This window comes from Palaemon carinicauda, chromosome 18 (assembly GCF_036898095.1).
Source record: "Palaemon carinicauda isolate YSFRI2023 chromosome 18, ASM3689809v2, whole genome shotgun sequence".
Classification (NCBI taxonomy): Eukaryota; Metazoa; Arthropoda; class Malacostraca; order Decapoda; family Palaemonidae; genus Palaemon; species Palaemon carinicauda.
Window position 1 is genome coordinate 30,035,421 of NC_090742.1, and position 21,180 is coordinate 30,056,600.

At 34.2% G+C, this 21,180-nt stretch overlaps 1 protein-coding gene across 1 annotated transcript in view; it reads right to left on the minus strand.

Moving 5' to 3' along the window:
- The window catches only part of LOC137657747 (adenylate cyclase type 6-like), an 855,043-nt gene that overhangs the window by 46,633 nt on the left and 787,230 nt on the right, over positions 1-21,180 (minus strand). Inside the window, exon 9 of the mRNA XM_068392219.1 lies at positions 5,376-5,485. Coding sequence (XP_068248320.1) covers positions 5,376-5,485 — 110 coding nt within the window. The remainder of the gene's footprint in view (positions 1-5,375; positions 5,486-21,180) is intronic.

The window sequence follows — 21,180 nt, forward strand, 5'->3', positions numbered from 1 at the left end:
ACCCTTACCAAGAGGAAAGTAGCCACTGAACAATTACAGGGCAGTAGTTAACCCATTGGGTGAAGAAGAATTGTTTGGTAATCTCAGTGTTGTCAGGTGTATGAGGACAGAGGAAAATCTGTAAAGAATAGGCAAGACTATTCGGTGTAAGTGTAGGCAAAGGGAAAGTGAACTGTAACCAGAGAGAAGGATCCAATGTAGTACTGTCTGGCCAGTCAAAGGACCCCATAACTCTCTAGTTGAATCTCCATCCTCTAATTTTTCGAAGACACAAACACTTTTCTTTCCAACATGAAACAGCTGTTATGCATATATGCTAAATATGCTATTATAGCAGCGTTCGGTGGTATTCTTAATTTCAAAAATCTAGATTCTGAAGGAAAATGTAACTGAAAAATACAGTATTGTGATACCTTTATTTAATTTCCCAATATTTTCTTCAAAAGGAAAGTCTTCACTGACATGCAAATGGTAAAGTTGATGATTATAATAAGGCCGAATAAAATAAAACTTCATTCTTCATACAGAATAAAAAATAAAACATTGGGCGGTATTCATAAAGAAAAGGATATGCTTATACTTGCAAAATATGAAGGAAATCCTTCTACTTGTATTCATATACATTTCAAGCAAAAGCTTCTACTTTTGGAGCAAAAGCATATCCTTATAATCACATAAAAGTAAATGGTTATACATAAAGAAGACCCTTTACTTCATATAAAGAGCATATGCTTCGAAAAAGCCGAGTCTGGTCAGTAGCAGACTGCAGTTCGAAGAGAAAGGTTGTTCTGTCCGATTCTCAGCACGATGGCAGATTTTGTGGATGTGAGGCATGTTAAACAATACATGCTCCGTTTACCCACACTTGATCGTGATTTCAAGATGTTATTCCGTTTTGGAGAACAAAATGTACCGTGGCTTGCGGACAGATATCTTGTCTATACTTGGAATCTCGATGAAATATCAAGGTTAAGCCATAACTTGGTGATATGTATTTTACATTTGCTTTTGCATGTATAAACAGTTGGGAGAATACGAAGGCTGCTGTATTTAGGGATGTATGTATGTACAAACAGTATATATGTATGTATGTATGTATATATATATATATATATATATATATATATATATATATATATATGTGTGTGTGTGTGTGTGTGTGTGTGTACAGTACATGCAAATATACTGTATTCATATAATATATAAATATAGTTTATATATATATATATTATATATATGTATATATATATATATATATATATATATATTATATTATATATATGTATATGTAAGTATATATTATATATATGTCTGTGTATATATATGTATATATATATATACATCGTATAAATATACATATATACACAGAATATTCATATACTGCAAAAGCTTACATACATGCATGTATACACACACACACACATATATATATATATATATAATATATATATATATATATATATATATATATATATATATATATCGATTCGTACCAGAAATAGATTGTTCTAAATTCCAAACCTGAAATAATTTAGCTGAAATCAACTATTTCAATTCGGTTTGCTTTAAACCTTAATTACCCCTCGCCCTTCGTCCGGGTACCTTAAAGTTTCCTTCAAACAGCAAAGTTGAGCGTTTAGCGTCTTCAAAACTTTTCAACTCAAATCCACAAATTAAAGCACGTAGTTTATCATCATCATTATTATTATTATTATTATTATTATTATTATTATTATTATTATTATTATTATTATTATTATTATTATTATTATTGTTGTTGTTGTTATAAAACAAGAATGAGAGTTTTCGCGAGTCATAAAAGAATTCAGAAGAAAATCTTCTCGGATTTCCAAATGGCTTTAGAAGAAATAGCCATAGACTTAGCTTGGAATTCTGAATGCCTCCAGAACAGAATCTCAGAACGGTATCGGAAGAAAACTTTCCCGGATTTCCAAATGACTTCAGAAAAAAATAGCCATAGACTTAGCATGGAATTCTGAATGCCACCAGAACGGAATCTCAGAACGGTTTCGGAAGAAAACTTTCCCGAATTTCCAAAAGTCTTCAATGGACATAACATGGATTTCTGAATGACTCCAGAACTGAAATTTCCAAGAGCAGTCGTGAACAACTCCTCCCCGAGCTTCAAATGACTTCTGAAGACCTGATCTTCATTTTTTCAAACGTAGCCTGCAACACCTCACATGATCTGTATGTAGCTGGCGAAATCTAACCAAGGAATTGCGAGTCAATAGGAGTAAGAGGGAATGAGTTGATGACTGGGAGAAGGATTTCACTTAACTCACAGAGATCGCGTTCTGGCGGAATAGGAAGCTGCCGGTAAGAAGTTATGTGTTACGTCTTCGGAACACCATTAACTACAGATGGTTTTGGTTGCTGCTGAAGTTGCCGATCGTTCGTTTTATATCGCCCGACCTATAGAAAGACACGGGATCTTCCGTTGGCAGCTGAGCTTTGAAGATCATAATGCATGCGCCTTGAAGGATCCTTTGCTTGGGCTTTTGCGACGATGTCTTATTAAAGGAGACTCTTGGAAAAAGTACGAGGCTTTGTATCGGTGCAAAATCGGATTGCAGGGAATGAGGATGGAGGCAGAATGGTTCAACTGAACGGTGAGTGACGCGTAGTTCTTCAATAGGATTGTCCCAAAATTCGCCATTGAAGTAAGGACATATCCAGACGACATTGGTAAATATATCATGTTGCTCGTCAATTACTTTGGCATGATAGTGTATGCGGAGAAATCGATAGTATTCATCTCTTTACTCATTGCCCAGATAGGTAAAAAATAAATGCCTTCGATTTCCCTGAGGAATCTGACGAAGTGAGGACTCGCAGCACTGAAATCTCTTTTGAAATCTAGAAGGACACTGACGAACTAAGGAAAAGAGACAATGAAATCTCGAAAGAAACAGATAATCTAATGAAAAAAGATCTTGAAAACTAGAAGACAGGAGAAAACAGCGAAGAAGAGCCTCTAATGCCAGAGGTAAGACACCTAAAAATAGAGAGCCTCTAATGCTAGAATTAAGGCACCTCAAAATATAGATCGAAGACCCTCTAATGCTAAAAGTATGGAACCTAGAAATATATGTCAAAGAACTTCTAATGCTAGAAGTGTGGGAGCTAAAGAGAGAGGTCAAAGAACTTCTAATTCTAGAGGTGTGGGAGCTAAAAAGAGGTCAAAGAACTTCTAATGCAAGGGGCGTGGGAGCTAAAAAGAGGTCAAAGAACTTCTAATGCAAGGGGTGAGGGAGCTAAAAAGAGGTCAAAGAACTTCTAATGCAAGGGGTGGGGAAGCTAAAAAGAGGTCAAAGAACTTCTAATGGAAGGGATGGGGGAGCTAAAAAGAGGTCAAAGAATTTCTAATGCAAGGGGTGTGGGAGCTAAAAAGAGGTCACAGAATTTCTAATGCAAGGGGTGTGGGAGCTAAAAAGAGGCCAAAGAACTTCTAATGCAAGGGGTGGGGGAGCTAAAAAGAGGTCAAAGAACTTCTAATGCAAGGGGTGTGGGATGCAAAAAAAGGTCAAAGAACTTCTAATGCAAGGGGTGGGGAAGCTAAAAAGAGGTCAAAGAACTTCTAATGGAAGGGATGGGGGAGCTAAAAAGAGGTCAAAGAATTTCTAATGCAAGGGGTGTGGGAGCTAAAAAGAGGTCACAGAATTTCTAATGCAAGGGGTGTGGGAGCTAAAAAGAGGCCAAAGAACTTCTAATGCAAGGGGTGGGGGAGCTAAACAGAGGTCAAAGAACTTCTAATGCAAGGGGTGTGGGAGCTAAAAAGAGGTCACAGAACTTCTAATGCAAGGGGTGGGGGAGCTAAAAAGAGGTCACAGAACTTCTAATGCAAGGGGTGTGGGAGCTAAAAAAAAAGGTCAAAGAACTTCTAATGCAAGGGGTGTGGGAGCTAAAAAGAGGTCACAGAACTTCTAATGCAAGGGGTGGGGGAGCTAAAAAGAGGTCAAAGAACTTCTAATGCAAGGGGTGTGGGAGCTAAAAAAGGTCAAAGAACTTCTAATGCAAGGGGTGTGGGAGCTAAAAAGAGGTCAAAGAACTTCTATTGCAAGGGGTGGGGGAGCTAAAAAGAGGTCAAAGAACTTCTAATGCAAGGGGTGTGGGAGCTAAAAAGAGGTCAAAGAACTTCTAATGCAAGGGGTGTGGGAGCTAAAAAGAGGTCAAAGAACTTCTAATGCAAGGGGTGTGGGAGCTAAAAAGAGGTCAAAGAACTTCTAATGCAAGGGGTGAGGAAGCAAAAAAAAAGAGGTCAAAGAACTTCTAATGCAAGGGGTGAGGAAGCAAAAAAAAAGAGGTCAAAGAACTTCTAATGCAAGGGGTGAGGAAGCAAAAAAAAAGAGGTCAAAGAACTTCTAATGCAAGGGGTGTGGGAGCTAAAAAGAGGTCAAAGGACTTCTAATGTAAGGGGTGGGGGAGCTAAAAAGAGGTCAAAGAACTTCTAATGCAAGGGGTGGGGGAGCTAAAAAGAGGTCAAAGAACTTCTAATGAAAGGGGTGTGGGAGCTAAAAAGATGTCAAAGAACTTCTATTGCAAGGGGTGGGGGAGCTAAAAAGAGGTCAAAGAACTTCTAATGCAAGGGGTGGGGGAGCTAAAAAGAGGTCAAAGAACTTCTAATGCAAGGGGTGGGGGATAGCTGTCGCCAGCGAGGCTCTGGGGAAGGCGCGGCGGCGTCTGTGTTCTTTCTGATCCGTAAACTTAATTAGATACAAGTAAAAACAGGGCATTAAATACGTATTATAAATACTAAACTCTTGCTTATCTTGACAGCACAAATGAAATCTTACAAGTTCCAACATGTGACTAAGCGCTCCCGAAACACGAGTCAACCTTTTACTTCTGCTTGGAGGATATCCTCGCAAGTAAAAGGTAATCATTATGAATATGGAAAGAAAGATTTGCTTATACTTCTACCTTTTGCTTCAGAGAATTACCTTGTACTTCTACCTTATGCTTACAAGGATATCCTTCATTTTTATGAATACCTCCCATTATCCTACCTGTCTCTAACCTTGACTCTGAGTTAGTTACATAATTGGGTAATTATAGGACATTTTCCCAATTGGAAAGGTTTGGCAGACTACGAACACAATAAAGAAAAATCTCGATAAAGCAAAAAATGATGGTCAAAACATCAATAAGTTAATAAGTCAGAATGCAGTTGTGAGTAGCCCTAGTTAACAATATAGTTATATCACACAGACAAGTTTACATATCAAGTAAGAATTCGAAAAATATTATATAAGAAATAATTGGAAAAATGCTAATTCAATTCAATTTAACAATAAAACCTAAAAAAAAAGTTGAGAATCATTATCGAAAACTGAAAGAAAGCGATGACTTACTTGTTGTGTATATTGGTGTTTTGTTTGCCATGACCTTCGTGACCTATCATGCGCAGTTCTTTGCTGACGCTTCCGTTCATATTGTACATAGAAGTCTTCTTGGCGTGATGCTGAAAATAGAAGAGAAAATACATGGTTATATAAAATGAAAGCATTGGAAGCCATAACATAAGAGCATTGGGGAAAGTGTTCTGAATTTTTTTTATAGAAATATCAAAAGGACATAAAAATTCAAGCTGTTCTTCACATGTTACGAGAGCATTAATTCTGCTGTCAAAATATCATGTTTTGATATAATAGTGTGAAAAAGCCTTATACTAAAACTGTCACTGCTATTTCTACTCCTGAAACAGAAGTGTCAAATAGTGTGACATTAGAACTGTCATTAATATTTATATTCATGGTAAAAAAGCTTGGAATATTTTGACGTAATAACTCTCATTTCTATTTCAAGTCATGATACAAAGTCAACACCAAACCAGTTGACTTTTAGTCTGCGATTTCTACCAAGGAAGAAATCTTACTTAGATGAGCAAACTTATTGTAATTTGAAATACTTAAATCTAGAGAGTATACATGTATACATGATCAGAATAAGAAAGAAGGAGAAACCGTAACGTTAACATTCTAAATTAAATAAACAAGTGTTAGAGAATTTTCCAAAATACCTTAGCACACAACTGCAAGCGGCACTAAGTCAAAGTGAGTGGTTTGAGTCAACCGGCTAAATTAATAATGTATCACATTCTGATTTCAATATCGACCAGTACAAAGATAAAGAGTTCAATATGGTAACATTCACCAAGATTAAATATAAGTAAAATATTACCTCGATTTTGAGTTGGGGTTACGAGTCAAATCTTTGGAAGGTTTCACCTCCATCGACGCAGTTGTATGAACCTTATTTATGGACCCGTACTTGTTTGTGTGTCTTTCTATTGACAATATATCAAATAAAGCCTTAGGTGGATTTCGATACAATTTCGTGGGGTTTACGGAACAAGGAAGAGTTGGGCTGATATTTAAATGAATTCAAATTTGGATATGGATCAATGACAGCTTCTGGAGGGAGATGCTGAGGTATGACATCTCACAGTGGTTCTCAGTATTATTTCTTGTGTTCGTTCATCAATACCAGAGTAAAACAGTAAAAACTAGAGGGGGACACAAGAGCGCAAACCTCCGCCAGGGCAGCTTATTTTTCGACCTTTTCGTCTGATTTTGGGCGTTTTACTTGTCCCTGACCTTGACCTTTGACCTTTTTCAATTTAATTATTTAAAGTTCTTTGCAAAAGTTTAAAATCCCTGCAAGTTTCATTTTTACGATTAAAATTGTGGCTGTATGGTTCATCAATACCATAGTAAAACAGTAAAAACTAGAGGGGCATTCAGTAGAGCACAAGCCTCCGCCAGGGGAGCTTATTTCTTGACCTTTTGGTCTGCCTTTCGACGTTTTGCTCGTCCGTGACCTTGACCTATGACCTTCTTTAATTAAATTATTTCCAGTTCTTTACATAACACTTTTAAATCCCTGCTAGTTAAATTTTTACGATTGAAATTGTGGCCGTATGGTTGATGACCGGAATTTGGCCTTTTGTTTGATCTTGACCGTAACCTTCGAACTTAACATGTATTAATTGATGCGGATTTTTATACACTAAAAAATGAACCAAGTTTGAAGTCTCTGTGACAGCAATGCCCAAAATTGTGTCTGATTACGTGAATTGGACATTTTGCTTGACCGTGACCTTGGTCTTTGACCTTGACATTCCAAAATTTAATAATTTACAGATTTTTACTTGATAGTTAATCCCTGCAAGATTCATTATTCTAAGATTAAAATGCGGTCAGGAGGGTGTTCACAGACAAACACACAAACAGGGGGTAAAACATAACCTCCTTCCAACTTCGTTGACGACGGGAAAAAAAAAAATCTTCATAAAACCCCTTTCATAGAGCTAGTCATTTCATTTGCTAACGGAGCATAACCCCAGAGTTTTGGATACAAAATCCACCAAAATTCTACCTTCGGGCGAAAAAAAAAAAATCCTGAAAAGAAGAGAGCAAATGAGGGGTTCTCGGGGGTTGGGAACCTCTCGAATCATTTGATAACCTGTCGATATCGGTGAAATGTGTGGGCTGCGATCTGAAAGGCCACGAAGCACCCGGTTCCTTTTTACCACTCAGGTAATAAGGGCGACGCCATTCACTGCCGTATTAAACACCAGCGAAAAACTGTTCATTTGGCGTCTTCTTGATCGGGGGGAAACTTTAAAAACGTTATTCTTTTACGGGGGAAAAGTTTTACCTTAAAAAAAGAGATCGATTGACGCAAGAGGAAGCAAATTTTATCCGAGTTTAAATTAAAAAAAAAATTGATTTACGTCTATAGAGTTATTTTTAGGAGCATCCCTCGATGCCACTTGGTTGGAGGAACAATGACGTCACTAGCAATACGGCCGGCTGTTATTTTGGAATCAGTCACATATATAGGCAGAGTGGCGAGACACATAGATACACAAGAAGGCGTTGCAGGACGGACCTGGAGTTTCTGATATTTACACAAATGGCCTAAAAATAGAAAGTTCAGTTCCCGAATGTTGACGCATTTACAGCTGTACAGCGGCTCTCTAAAAAGAGGAGTCTCCGAAAGCATTCAGGAAAATAGGAAAACTCATTTACATTTTAATGACGAAGAGAGTTTGGGTCAGGAAATAAAAGCCACGCTGCCTATTTTCTCCCCCATTGATTATGAACGTACGAGGTACTTTTATCAGTAACACCAGTCAGAAAGTTTCACGCTTACTTTTTCTAATTTCCTTTAGACTTCAAGTAAGTTAACACAGGTGTCCATTTCTGGACAACACATATACGCACACTCAGAGAGAGAGAGAGAGAGAGAGAGAGAGAGAGAGAGAGAGAGAGAGAGAGAGAGAGAGAGAGGTGCGTATTGGTAGAGCAACTTACGAGAGTTCACACTTCAATGTGGAATCCAATCTCATCTATAGAATATGTATAAGTGTGTATGTACAGTATGTATGTGCTTGTGCAATATATTGCAACTGTGAAAATGAATCGTCGGGTTGGATTAAAAGTCTGATTGTGTAAATCATGAAAAAACTGAATTTGAAAATAATGAGAAAACTGAATTTGAAAATTATGAGAAAACTGAATTTGAAAATTATGAGAAAACTGAATTTGAAAATTATGAGAAAACTGAAATTGAAAATTATTAGAAAACTGAATTTGAAAATTATGAGAAAACTGAAATTGAAAATTATGAGAAAACTGAATTTGAAAATTATGAGAAAACTGAAATTGAAAATTATGAGAAAACTGAAATGGAAAATAATGAGAAAACTGGATTTGAAAATTATGAGAAAACCGAAATTGAAAATTATGAAAAAACTGAAATTGAAAATTATGAAAAAACTGAAATTGAAAATTATGAGAAAACTGAAATTGGAAATTATGAGAAAACTGAATTTGAAAATTATGAGAAAACTGAATTTGAAAATTATGAGAAATCTGAAATTGAAAATTATGAGAAAACTGAAATTGAAAATTATGAGAAAACTGAAATTGAAATTTATGAGAAAACTGAATTTGAAAATTATGAGAAAACTGAAATTGAAAATTATGAGAAATCTGAAATTGAAAATTATGAGAAAACTGAAATTGAAAACTATGAGAAAACTGAATTTGAAAATTATGAGAAAACTGAAATTGAAAATTATGAGAAATCTGAAATTGAAAATTATGAGAAAACTGAAATTGAAAACTATGAGAAAACTGAATTTGAAAATTATGAGAAAACTGAAATTGAAAATTATGAGAAATCTGAAATTGAAAATTATGAGAAAACTGAAATTGAAAATTATGAGAAATCTGAAATTGAAAATTATGAGAAAACTGAATTTGAAAATTATGAGAAAACTGAAATTGAAAATTATGAGAAATTATGAGAAAACTGAAATTGAAAATTATGAGAAAACTGAAATTGAAAATTATAAGAAAACTGAAAAGGAAAATTATGAGAAAACTAAACTTGAAAATTATGAGAAAACTGAATTTGAAAATTATGAGAAAACTGATTTTGTAAATTATGAGAAAACTGAATTTGAAAATTATGAGAAAACTGAATTTGGAAATCATGGGAAAACTGAAATTGAAAACTATGAGAAAAGTGAATTTGTGAATTATGAGAAATCTGAATTTGGAAATCATGAGAAAACTGAAGTTGAAAGTTATAACAAAACTGTAATTGGAAATTATGATAAAATTTAATGTGAAAACTATAAGGATATTGAATTTGAAAACTATGAGAAACCCGATTTTGTAAATTATGAGAAAACTGAATTTGGAAATTATGAGAAAAATTAAATTTGAAAGGCATAAGAAACTGAATTCGAAAACTATGACAAAACTGAATTTGGAAAGCACGAGAAAACTGAATTTGGAAATCATGAGAAAACTGAATTTGAAAATTATGTGTTAACTGAATTTGGAAATCATGAGAAAACTGAATTTGGAAATCATGAGAAAACTGAATTTGGAAATCATGAGAAAAGTGCAATATAGCGTAAACGTACTGTAGTTGGTAAGAAATACAATATGTTGAGCGTACTGAAAATGTATTTGTAGAAGGTAGGCTGGTAAGAGCAATCAGATAATTTTACGCAGGAAATGAAGATTGCGTCAGAATATGAAGACGGGAAAGTGCTGGTTTGTTGTAAGAGGGAGTCTCAGAGAAAGGTGTGAACCGTCTCAACGGCTACTTAACACTTTTGTAAATCGCGTGAATAGAGAAGTCAGGATTAGGACAAGAAATATAAATAACAGTTTGTAGGATAAAAAAAAAGGTGATAAATGAGTGTAAAATGGTTACTTTAGTTTGCGACTGATAAAGTGTTATTATATGTTATGAGAGTGAAGAGAAGGTATAGAGAAAATTAAAATTGTTGCCGAACACAACAGAGATAAAAAAAAAATAATTGAAATCAGGAAAAGAGAAAAATAAATTTAGAATCTAGGCGGAATAATTGAAGAGATGGATTCATACAAGGCAATTTGGCAAAATGATAGAAAATGTGCATCGCAGAATATGAGAAGTAAGGAAGGTTTTAGGGTCACAACTGCGAAAAAGGTTTTAGTAGATAATAAGAATTTGAATGAAAGAAATGTTGGACGTATGAAGATACTCTTATTAACAGTCCTTAATGTCAGAGACTAGAGGTATCATCAAAAGGAATTTACTGACCTTACGACTCAGCTAATCATTAACAAAGATATTATAAAACTCTACCTTACGCAAAGAATTGTTAGATAAACTCGACTCTGAATTCATAACACCATCCCTTTGTAATAACATAGAAAGGGTTAAAAACAGTTATCGGTATTTGTAGAGTATTTAAGGAATTAAAGTGCAATGCAATTTAAAAGTTTCCTAGCAGAGAAGTAGGAATTAAAAAAGTGGGACAAATTGAATACAATTAAATACTGCTTAGAGTCCTTTAATCTTTATTAACAACGGTGTTCTAATAATATTTTGATCATATATATATATATATATATATATATATACATATATATGTATATATATATATATATATATATATATATATATATATATATATATATATGTCTATATGTCTAAACACGCACAAACACACACACACACATATATATATATATATATATATATATATATATATATATATATATGTGTGTGTGTGTGTATGCATATATGTATATATATATATATATATATATATATATATATATATATATATATGTATATATATATATACATATATATATATTTATATATATATATATATATATATATATATATATATATATATATATATTTCAAAGAGCACGCGTTATTGGCATCTTGGCTATGTTTCATGTGCATATATATATATATATATATATATATATATATATATATATATATATATATATATAAACATATACATATATATATATATATATATATATATATATATATATATACTGCATATATATGTAACCAAAACAAACACACCCATGAGATTACAGAGGTTAAAGTTACAAATCTGAAGTAAAATGAAAGGTTGCCATAAAGGATATCGTAGTGAATAACTTTATTTGAAAACTTTTTTGACTAAAGTAATGAGTTAGCACTCAAAAGTAAACCGAATTATGATCAGGCAACTTACAAAAGATTAGTTTCTTTAAAAATAATGAGTTTAGAAAACCATTATTATATAAAATTTTATTCCACAAATTATAGATTTAATGGATATAACATTAAAAGTACATAGCATTACTGGTTATACAACTTCCTGTAACCAAGCTAGATCCTCTTCGTCAAATTGAAGATATTATCTTTTGTTTGGCTACCTATATAATAAATAAAAGGATAAGAAAGAAATAAACAACTGAATATAAAATAGGTTCCAAATCATACGATTACAGGAATGTTTGCTAAACGCAGCTGGCCCCAAGACATCATTTAATAGGGAAGTTGAGAGAAAAAACGTTTAACGATCCGGTTTTCCAAAATACAAAACGTTAGTTATACACGCAAGAAACATTAGCAGTCTGATGCATGCAACAGTGGACCACAACAGGGCCAGAAAAAATCGAAAGATTGAAAAAAATAAACAATTCAGCAGGATTCAACTAATCTCAAATATTATTTCAAGATTTTAAGATTGGAAAGTTGGTAACAGGAGTCGGATGCATGCGGCAGTGGACCAGAGCAAGGCCAAAAAAACCTCCCAAAATATTAAGAAAAACTGCATAGTTCAGCACGATTTAACCCCTCAAAAATTGTTTCAAGATTGAAAAGAAATTGGTAACTTCACAACAATGGAAAGAGGATAAATAGATAAACAAATAACTAATGAATAAATGAATCCATAAGTAACAGGAAAACAGAGAACGAAGACAATGTCTTTACGTCCTCCAGTATAATTGTTATCCACAGAGGAACTCGTAGAGATTCTGTATTGATTCCGCATTGAATTTCGGATGAAGCAACGTAATATTAGATCCAGCCCTTTGATTGACATCCCCAATGAGCCTGACATAATTGATATCACAGAATTACTTGGACTAACATTGGCATCTTCACCTATTTATATTATTTCCCCCTTTGTTACGTTTTAGTATTCTGATGTTTCCAAAATGTATGTTTTGGTGAAATAAATATAATCAATATACTAATAATACTTATATTGTGAATCTTTGTATTAATTAATGCTAAGTATGAATATGAGTAGCAGATGCAGTAGCGATACTTGCATCTGTACTACATTGACTAAGTTTGTCCACACGGAGGCATGAACCAAAAAAGAGCAGCAGGTTCAGCGGGCGAGTCCAGCGATGGCACATACGCAGCTCCATTAGGAGCGAAGCTCTAGTGTCTGGAGGGGCATAGGCTGAGTAACCTAATCTCTAATTATGAAAGAAAGGAGGCGTAAGTGGTAGGCATAATTAACGACAGTGCGCATGCGCGCATCGACGGGTTGAATTGCCAGCTTGGGCAGTGTTGCCGCTTCCCAGAATAATCTGGCCTGGCGTAATTAGATTCCCCTTTCGCCGTCGCATATGTCGTGATATCTATCGAGGGATGGCATAAAGTTCATTATCGGCTGTCGCCGCTTGTTTGTGCGAGAGCATACGGGAGCGTGCTCAGAAATTCAACTTATGATGGCATCATTTCCTCTCAACAACTGAAATTGCATGATGGGAAATTTTCATCAGACTCGCTATTCGGGGGGATGCTTTTGTAAATGTTTTAAATAGGAATATATATATATATATATATATATATATATATATATATATATATATATATATATATATATATATACTGTATTTAGATGGGGTAAATATCTATACACACACGCATGCGCACACACACACAGAGACACACACATAAATATAAATTTATATATATATACATATATATATATATATATATATATATATATATATATATACATATACATATATGAATATACATACATATATATACATATATTTGTATACATAATATATATATATATATATATATATATATATATATATATATATATATATATATGTATATATATATTATAATAAAAATTTGTGATTTTCGTATTCCCCGTTATATTCCCCGAAATTAAACGCCAAAATTGCCAAATAACTAGCGTGAAAACCATCAGCGCCATGGCACTCATCATCTTTACTTCTCTGTCCTTCTGAAAATAAGTGTATTTAATGTTCAACACTCGCAATAAGAGTCCTTACTGTAAGAAAAAAAAAGAAAAAAATCCAATGCTGTGGTTTTGACTGGAAAAAAGGACACACTCTAACGTTGGAGTTTTGACTGAAAAAATAACACAATTCAACACTAGAGTTTTGATCACACGCCAATGCCGGAGTTTAGACGGAAAACAAAACAGCAGTGGAGTTTTTACTGGAATAAAACACTCCAGTATTGGAGTTTTGACTGAAAAAAAGAATAAACTCCAATTCTGGAGTTTTAACTGAAAAAAGAACTGTAACGCAGGAGTTTTCACTGGAAAGATAAGAGCATACTCCAACATTGGAGTTTTGACTGGGAAAACCACTCCAACGACGAATGTTTAACTGAAAAACATTGCCCAATGGTGGAGTTTGACAAGAAAAAACACTCCATCTCTGGAGTTTTGACTGGAAAGAAACAACACACTCCAACGCTGGAGTTTTGACTGAACACATAATAACACACTCAAACACTGGCGTCTTAACTGGAAACAAAGATTATGCCACAATGCTGGAGTTTTGACTAGAAAAAATAACGCTTTCCAACACTGGAGTTTTGACTGGAAAGAGAGTGTAACGTTGGTATTTTAGCGGTAAAAATCATACTCCAATGCCGGAGTTTTGAATGGAAAAAAAGAATAAACTCCAATTCTGGAGTTTTGATCGGAAAAACATTAGTCCGATACCGGAGTTTGGATGAAAAAATACTCCAATACTGGAGTTTTGACTGAAAAAGAACACACGCCAATGCTGGAGTTTTATCTGGAATAGAAAAAAAAGAACTACAACGCACACGTATTGACTGAAAAAAAAAACATACTCCAAAGCTGGAGTTTTAACTGGAAAGAAAAGAACACATTCTAATGTTGAAGTTTTGACAGAGAAAAAGAGCACTCTCCAACGCTACAGTTTTAATTGGAAAAAATAAAAACGAACACAACCCAACACTGGAGTGTTGATGAGGAAAAATAAGAGCACACTAAAACGCTGGAGCTTTGACTGGAAAAAAAGAACACAAACCATCGCTGGAATTTTGGCAAGGCAAAATTTGATAAACGACAGACGGAATAATGGGGCAAGAGCAGTGTTTGTTTTAACATGGTTGAAGGCGTGAGAGTTGAGTACGTTTTGTGAAAGACATGAGGAAAAAGAATACGGAATATGGTGCAATTGAACCTGGAAAAAGAAGATACTGAACTGAAGGTTAAAAGGCTGCTTCAGAATGGCAAGGGACAGTGCCACTGCTCTAGCTAGCAGGACAATACCCTAGAAACTGGTCATATACACAAATGATCAGCACCTAAGCTAGCACAAGGGAGGGCCAGGCATTGGCTGCTGATGACTCAGCAGGCAGACCTATAGGCTACCCCAAACCTAGTAACCTTAGCTCACAAGGATGTTGAGGTTGCAGACACTAAAGAAACTATCGAATTTGAGGGTGGCTCGATCTCCCGGCCAGCAGAACGCCAGAAGGGACGTTTCCAATAGGCCACCACAACCCAATGGAAGGGTGGTAGCAAAGTAATATAGAAGAGGATATAAGGTGTGCAAAGTGAAAGGGTCTGATGTAAAAGTAAAGAATAATGAAAGAAGGAATAGAAATATATTGTCTAAAATCTATTTGACAGTTATCTCTTGTCAATTTTGCTTGGCCTAAATCCATAAACATATGCATTATATGCATGGGCTATTGGCGTATGCTCACTATAAAGAATACAAAGTGAAGCCATATGTGATTTATATTAGCCTTCTTTATATGTATGAAGGCGACTATCGGATATAAGTAAATATTAAATGCTGAACTGAGGAAGTTTTTTACACTTGGAATAACTCTGGAATTGGTACATGTATTCTTCTCTTGTATCATCCATTGGTTAGGGAAACCGATATATATGTATATATATATATATATATATATATATTTATATATATATATATATATATATATATATATATATATATATACATACACACATATACACATATAAACAAACACAAACACACACACACATATATATAAATATATATATACATATATATGTATATATATATATATATATATATATATATATATATATACACACACACACACACACACACACACACACACATATATATATATATATATATATATATATATACAAACAAACTTGGAAAATGTGGATGCAACATCAAAGGACAGCTATGATGAAATGGATTACCATTTGCCTATGAACTAACTGACTATATCCAGCGAAGCGTGTTTACCTGCTCAAGCGAAAAGTCACAATGCTCACAGTTCCTGAATCATGCGCGGAATATCATGTGCCAAGAAAACAAGAAAAATCATTCTATTCAAGTTTCCCAATTCATTCGCCGTTCTTCAATGTACACTAAGCGTCAAAAGTGATGCTACAAATTTCAACATTCATCGTACTTCTTCATTAACTCGTGGAGTGTCAGTTAGTATATTTCATTACACTTATTGCAATTATTATAAAACAAAAGAAGATATTTCCCCTAATGAATGGTCAATACTAGTTTAATAATTGTTTATTAAAAGAAAAAAAAATCTCCTACAAACATCTGCGGCTCTCATTGAGTGGCAGCAGAAACAGAGAGCTTATGCACTGGCCTAATGTGATTTGCAAATAACCTTTCTACTTTTACAGCATTATATAGAAATTGATTATAATTTCTTTTGATAAAGTATTGAATCAATTACAAATGACAAGTTTGTGTGAAAAAAAAAAAAATGAAATCCTTGTTATTTGCCCGTTTAGCACTGGCTACATAGTTAGGCCTGTTTTGATAATCAGGGAAATATATTTTCACGCTTGAGCTATTTGGATATGTAGATGGTTGTAAACATTTTTTTTTCTTTTGCTTGTTATAAATATCATAAATTTGATATTTTTGCACCATATTTTAGCTTTATTTTGCTTGATAGAGTTTTCAATGTAGAAAATAATAAGTTTCGAGCTACAAGTTGTAGTTGCCAGTTAGCGAATTTCAAACGAAATCCTCTGAAATTTGTAGCTTCACTTTTGACGATTAGGCCACTGTACATTACGCTGAAGTGGTAAACGAACAGCCAAACCTTGACTGACTGGCTAAGTAGTTTTTTCAGACCATGATGTGACTCCTGGCAATATTGCTCACACCAGAAAAAGCTTCTGAGCACTGGTTTTATGAACGTGGCATTAAAAGATGGTTTCTATTCAGACTAGCAGCATATTGAAAAAAAAGGCGCGTCAAAACATATTCCTACATGGTATTTATTGGTGGTCACCTTCTAGACACAGACCAGGCAAAACATGCAAGGGTTATGATACAGTACAGCATTATTGGAAACCTTATCTCGCAACCTGTGAATCGGGAGTTCGAACCTTGCTCAAGTCCAATGGTTTCTAGTATCCTCTGAAACTTCGCTGTCCTTGTGAGCTAGGGAAGGGGGGGGGGGGTTTGGAGATGCCTAACAGGTCTACCTACTGAGTCATCAGTTGCCATTTCCTGGCTGTTTATGGTCCTAGTTTTGGCGGAGAGAAGGTTGGCGCTAATCATATATATATATATATATATATATATATATATATATATATATATATATATATATATATATATATATATATATTGCTGTTCCAGGAAATTGTCTTGTCCCTTACCTTCGCCCCTCATGAGCGACTTTTAAACCGTTAAAATCTATATAGGTGGCTTCAAAGACAGCTATTGATTTTAGCATGGATAATGATCTTCAGGCGTTGGCGAACAAAGTTTCGATAAGAATTTTGGATTCTAATGAACACTTGCATATTAGGAATGAAGTTTAAATATGAGGCAGACAGTCTTATCAATCTTGATTGCATCATAAGACTGTCAAATTGGAGACATATGGGACAGTTCATGATAATAGATAGTCACCGAATGTAGGTTCTATTTAGCTCGATAATATTTTTATGCTACTGATATGACTAATGCTTATTTCGATTTAAAGATTAAAGATGAATAAAGAATAAAAATGCAGAACATGAGAGAGAGAGAGAGAGAGAGAGAGAGAGAGAGAGAGAGAGAGAGAGAGAGAGAGAGAGAGAGAGAGAGAGAGAGAATGGCTTTTTAATGAAGTCTGCAAATAATAATGTTTATATTATCAAGATATGCTTAACCAATATGAAGAGAGAGAGAGAGAGAGAGAGAGAGAGAGAGAGAGAGAGAGAGAGAGAGAGAGAGAGAGAGAGAGAGAGAGAGAGAGAGGCTTTTTAATGAAGTTTACAACTAATAATGTTTATATTATGAAGATGATATACTTAACCACTATGGAGAGAGAGAGAGAGAGAGAGAGAGAGAGAGAGAGAGAGAGAGAGAGAGAGAGAGAGAGAGAGAGGCTGTTTAATGAAGTTTACAATTAATAATGTTTATATTATCAAGATGATATACTTAACCACTATGGAGAGAGAGAGAGAGAGAGAGAGAGAGAGAGAGAGAGAGAGAGAGAGAGAGAGAGAGAGAGAGAGAGAGAGAGAGATTAAAACAACCAAAAGCTATCCCTACTAACTGCCAAACCGTCCTCTTCCAACGAAACCAAACCCTCCCAAAAAGGCTTTGGGGGTAGAATCCGTTGGAATCTCAGAGAAGGACAAGCCAAAACGCGGCTGCATTACTCTGGCCTTAAATGCCGAAGGTATCCTATCCTGGTTGGATTGCACTGCAGGATCACTAACAGCATCCAAGGATTACCTCTCCCAACCTGACAGGGACTCGTTAAGTCCCACCTCTCTCAGTCCAAAACAATATGGATGCATTTGTCAGAAGCTCGCTGGCTGTTATTGGTTGTTTTTGGTGCGACAGTCGCTCGCTTCTGTTAATTGTTGGTAAATGGTATGGAGAATGATGTCATATGACAGCGAAGTGACAACTGACTTGGGCTGTAAGACTGGCAAAAGCACAGATTTGTTGCTGATAAATTGGAATGTTACTGTCACAATACCTATATACTGTATGTATGTATATATATATATATATATATATATATATATATATATATATATATATATATATATTTACTATCACACTCAGCGATATTGCCAAACGTACGACTACTCACTCTCTATGGCAGGAGAGAGAGAGGGAGCAGTCACACTCGGGTGAGAGGGGGTTTTAGTTAGGAAAGGGCGAGGGGTGGTAAGGGTTGAATATGTGCGCGTCTTCTGCGTGCATATATCTATCTAAATATTTAGCCATCATTTTTGACGGTTCGGGTACACTATTACAACTGATAATCAATGATCTATGATATAATCCTGATAAAATTACAGACGGCTAAATCATTAATTTTGAATAATAATATTTGATAAAAGATAATGATTAATTTGGAATGTCATTCTAGGAAAAAAAAACATTAACCTGAAATGAAATGCAAACTAAATATTTAAATAATATAACCATTCGTAAGTTACTAAGTGGGGCAAATAAAAAGAATTAGTATCTGGTGATTAAGAATGTAGTTTTAGTAAAATCACTAATTGAAAAAAAAATTGTAATATAATTCTAGTAGAAACCAATTTATAATGTAATGCTAGCAAAAAAACACAAACTAATAACCAATCATTTGAAATGTAATTGTAACAAACTGAGAACTATTAATTTTGAACGTAAGACTATCAAAACAATAAAGTGATAACTATTAATGTGAAGTATAATGGCAACATAATGATACATTGATAATTCGGTCATTTGAAATGTAATGCTAGAAAGATAATGCCTCCCGTGACATGGTTGGAAGCGACCTGGCCTTTCATTAGAAGGGGCTAGCGTTCGATCCCAAGTATGAGGTAGAAATTTATTTCTATTTGAGCACGATGTTGTGTTGATATTTATCCATTATATATATATATATATATATATATATATATATATATATATATATATATATATATATATATATAATCATTAGGTTAAAAGGTAATACAAAAAATAAAAAGTATTGATAATCATAAAAATATAACATAATGGTTTGTTCTGGCAAACATTTTGTTTTGTGCATAAGGTAATTCACAGCTTCCTTGAAAATTAGAAAATGTGAGATTCCCTACAAAACTCAATTTGTAATTCAGCTAAAGAGGAAACGAGTTAGCATAAATATTTCACTATAAGCCTCCAAATGAAACAAATTGTATTTAATTAAAATATCTGGATCCTTCAAAGGAATTCTTTTCCTCTTAAATTTTGGTTGAGCTTCGAAACAAATAGATTTCTTTCAAATGAAAATCTAAATTTACGTCCTTCGAAAATGAATCATGGCTAATACCTGACAATCATTTCCATTTACCTAAAATACTTTTGAATTGCATTTGGATGTGCAGTTCTCATTTCGAAGAAAATAATTAAATACCGAGGTTTCATTGTATCATACAATATAATATCAGGAAAAGCGCAAAGTCAACGCACTATTTCCTCAGCTTCCAAAAAGTAAAAGACAGTTCATTTCATTCCACCTGACATCTTATGAAATTATAATTTAGCCTTCTTCAATGTAGAAAAAGTTCAACCCAGTGAATATGTCTTAGAAAGTGGAATCTACTATAATCCAATTCTCTCTGACATCCACAGAAATAAATGAGTAAAGAACACAACGTAATCGACAACCACGTTTTAAAAAATGTGCATATTTGATGGTATGGTGTCTAAAAAAGGCTTTATAATTCCTACGACCTCTCAAAATTAGCCATTTAGTTCCATAAAATGTTTCAAATAAAGCAGCAAAGTCTCCTTAGATGTATTAGAAAAGAACAAACTAATCCCCGACGAGGTCTCAAAATAAAGGCAGTTTAGTGCCCTAGGTAATCTGAAACCGCAAGATCAGTTTCAAAACCGTGTACTTTAGTCCATAAGGACGTTTGACAAACAAGTAATTTAGTTCAAAAATGTTCCTCCAAACGGGAACTCTAGTTCCATAAGACGTATATGGTAAATCAAGAGCTATCTGGTCTCAAGAAAAAAAAAGAGAATTTTTTTTTTTTAAATGAGCTATCCAAACTGGCTTAACTAGCCTAAAAGAGCTCATAAAGGCATTTAATAAACTAGTAATTTAGCTTAAAAAATGTGTCTCAAAACGGGATAAATAGTCCTTTGAGATATCCAAATCAAAAGCTATGCGGCAAAACAAAATAAAAACGTTTAAAAAACCAAGCAATCCTTTATGCTTCAATAAAAAAAACTATCTAGTTTGCAGAAACACCTCAAATAATAATAAGATTTTAGTCGATTGAAGCATAAGGAAACCTTACTCTAACCATCGTGAGTGGGTTCAAATCCAAACCCCTGGAGTGAGAGCTTCATTTATTCTCCACTCAGATTCAAGGCTTATAGCGATGAAAATATCGAAAAAAGTATATTAAAAAAATCTAGAGAAATCTAGAAGAAATCATTATGGATATCTATGATTTGATTTGATTTACAATATTTTGATCATATGACCCATCCTTGGAGTCTAAAGACCGTTCAGCTCTAATGTGAAAGGGTGTGGACCATGCAGTTGCCTAGGAAG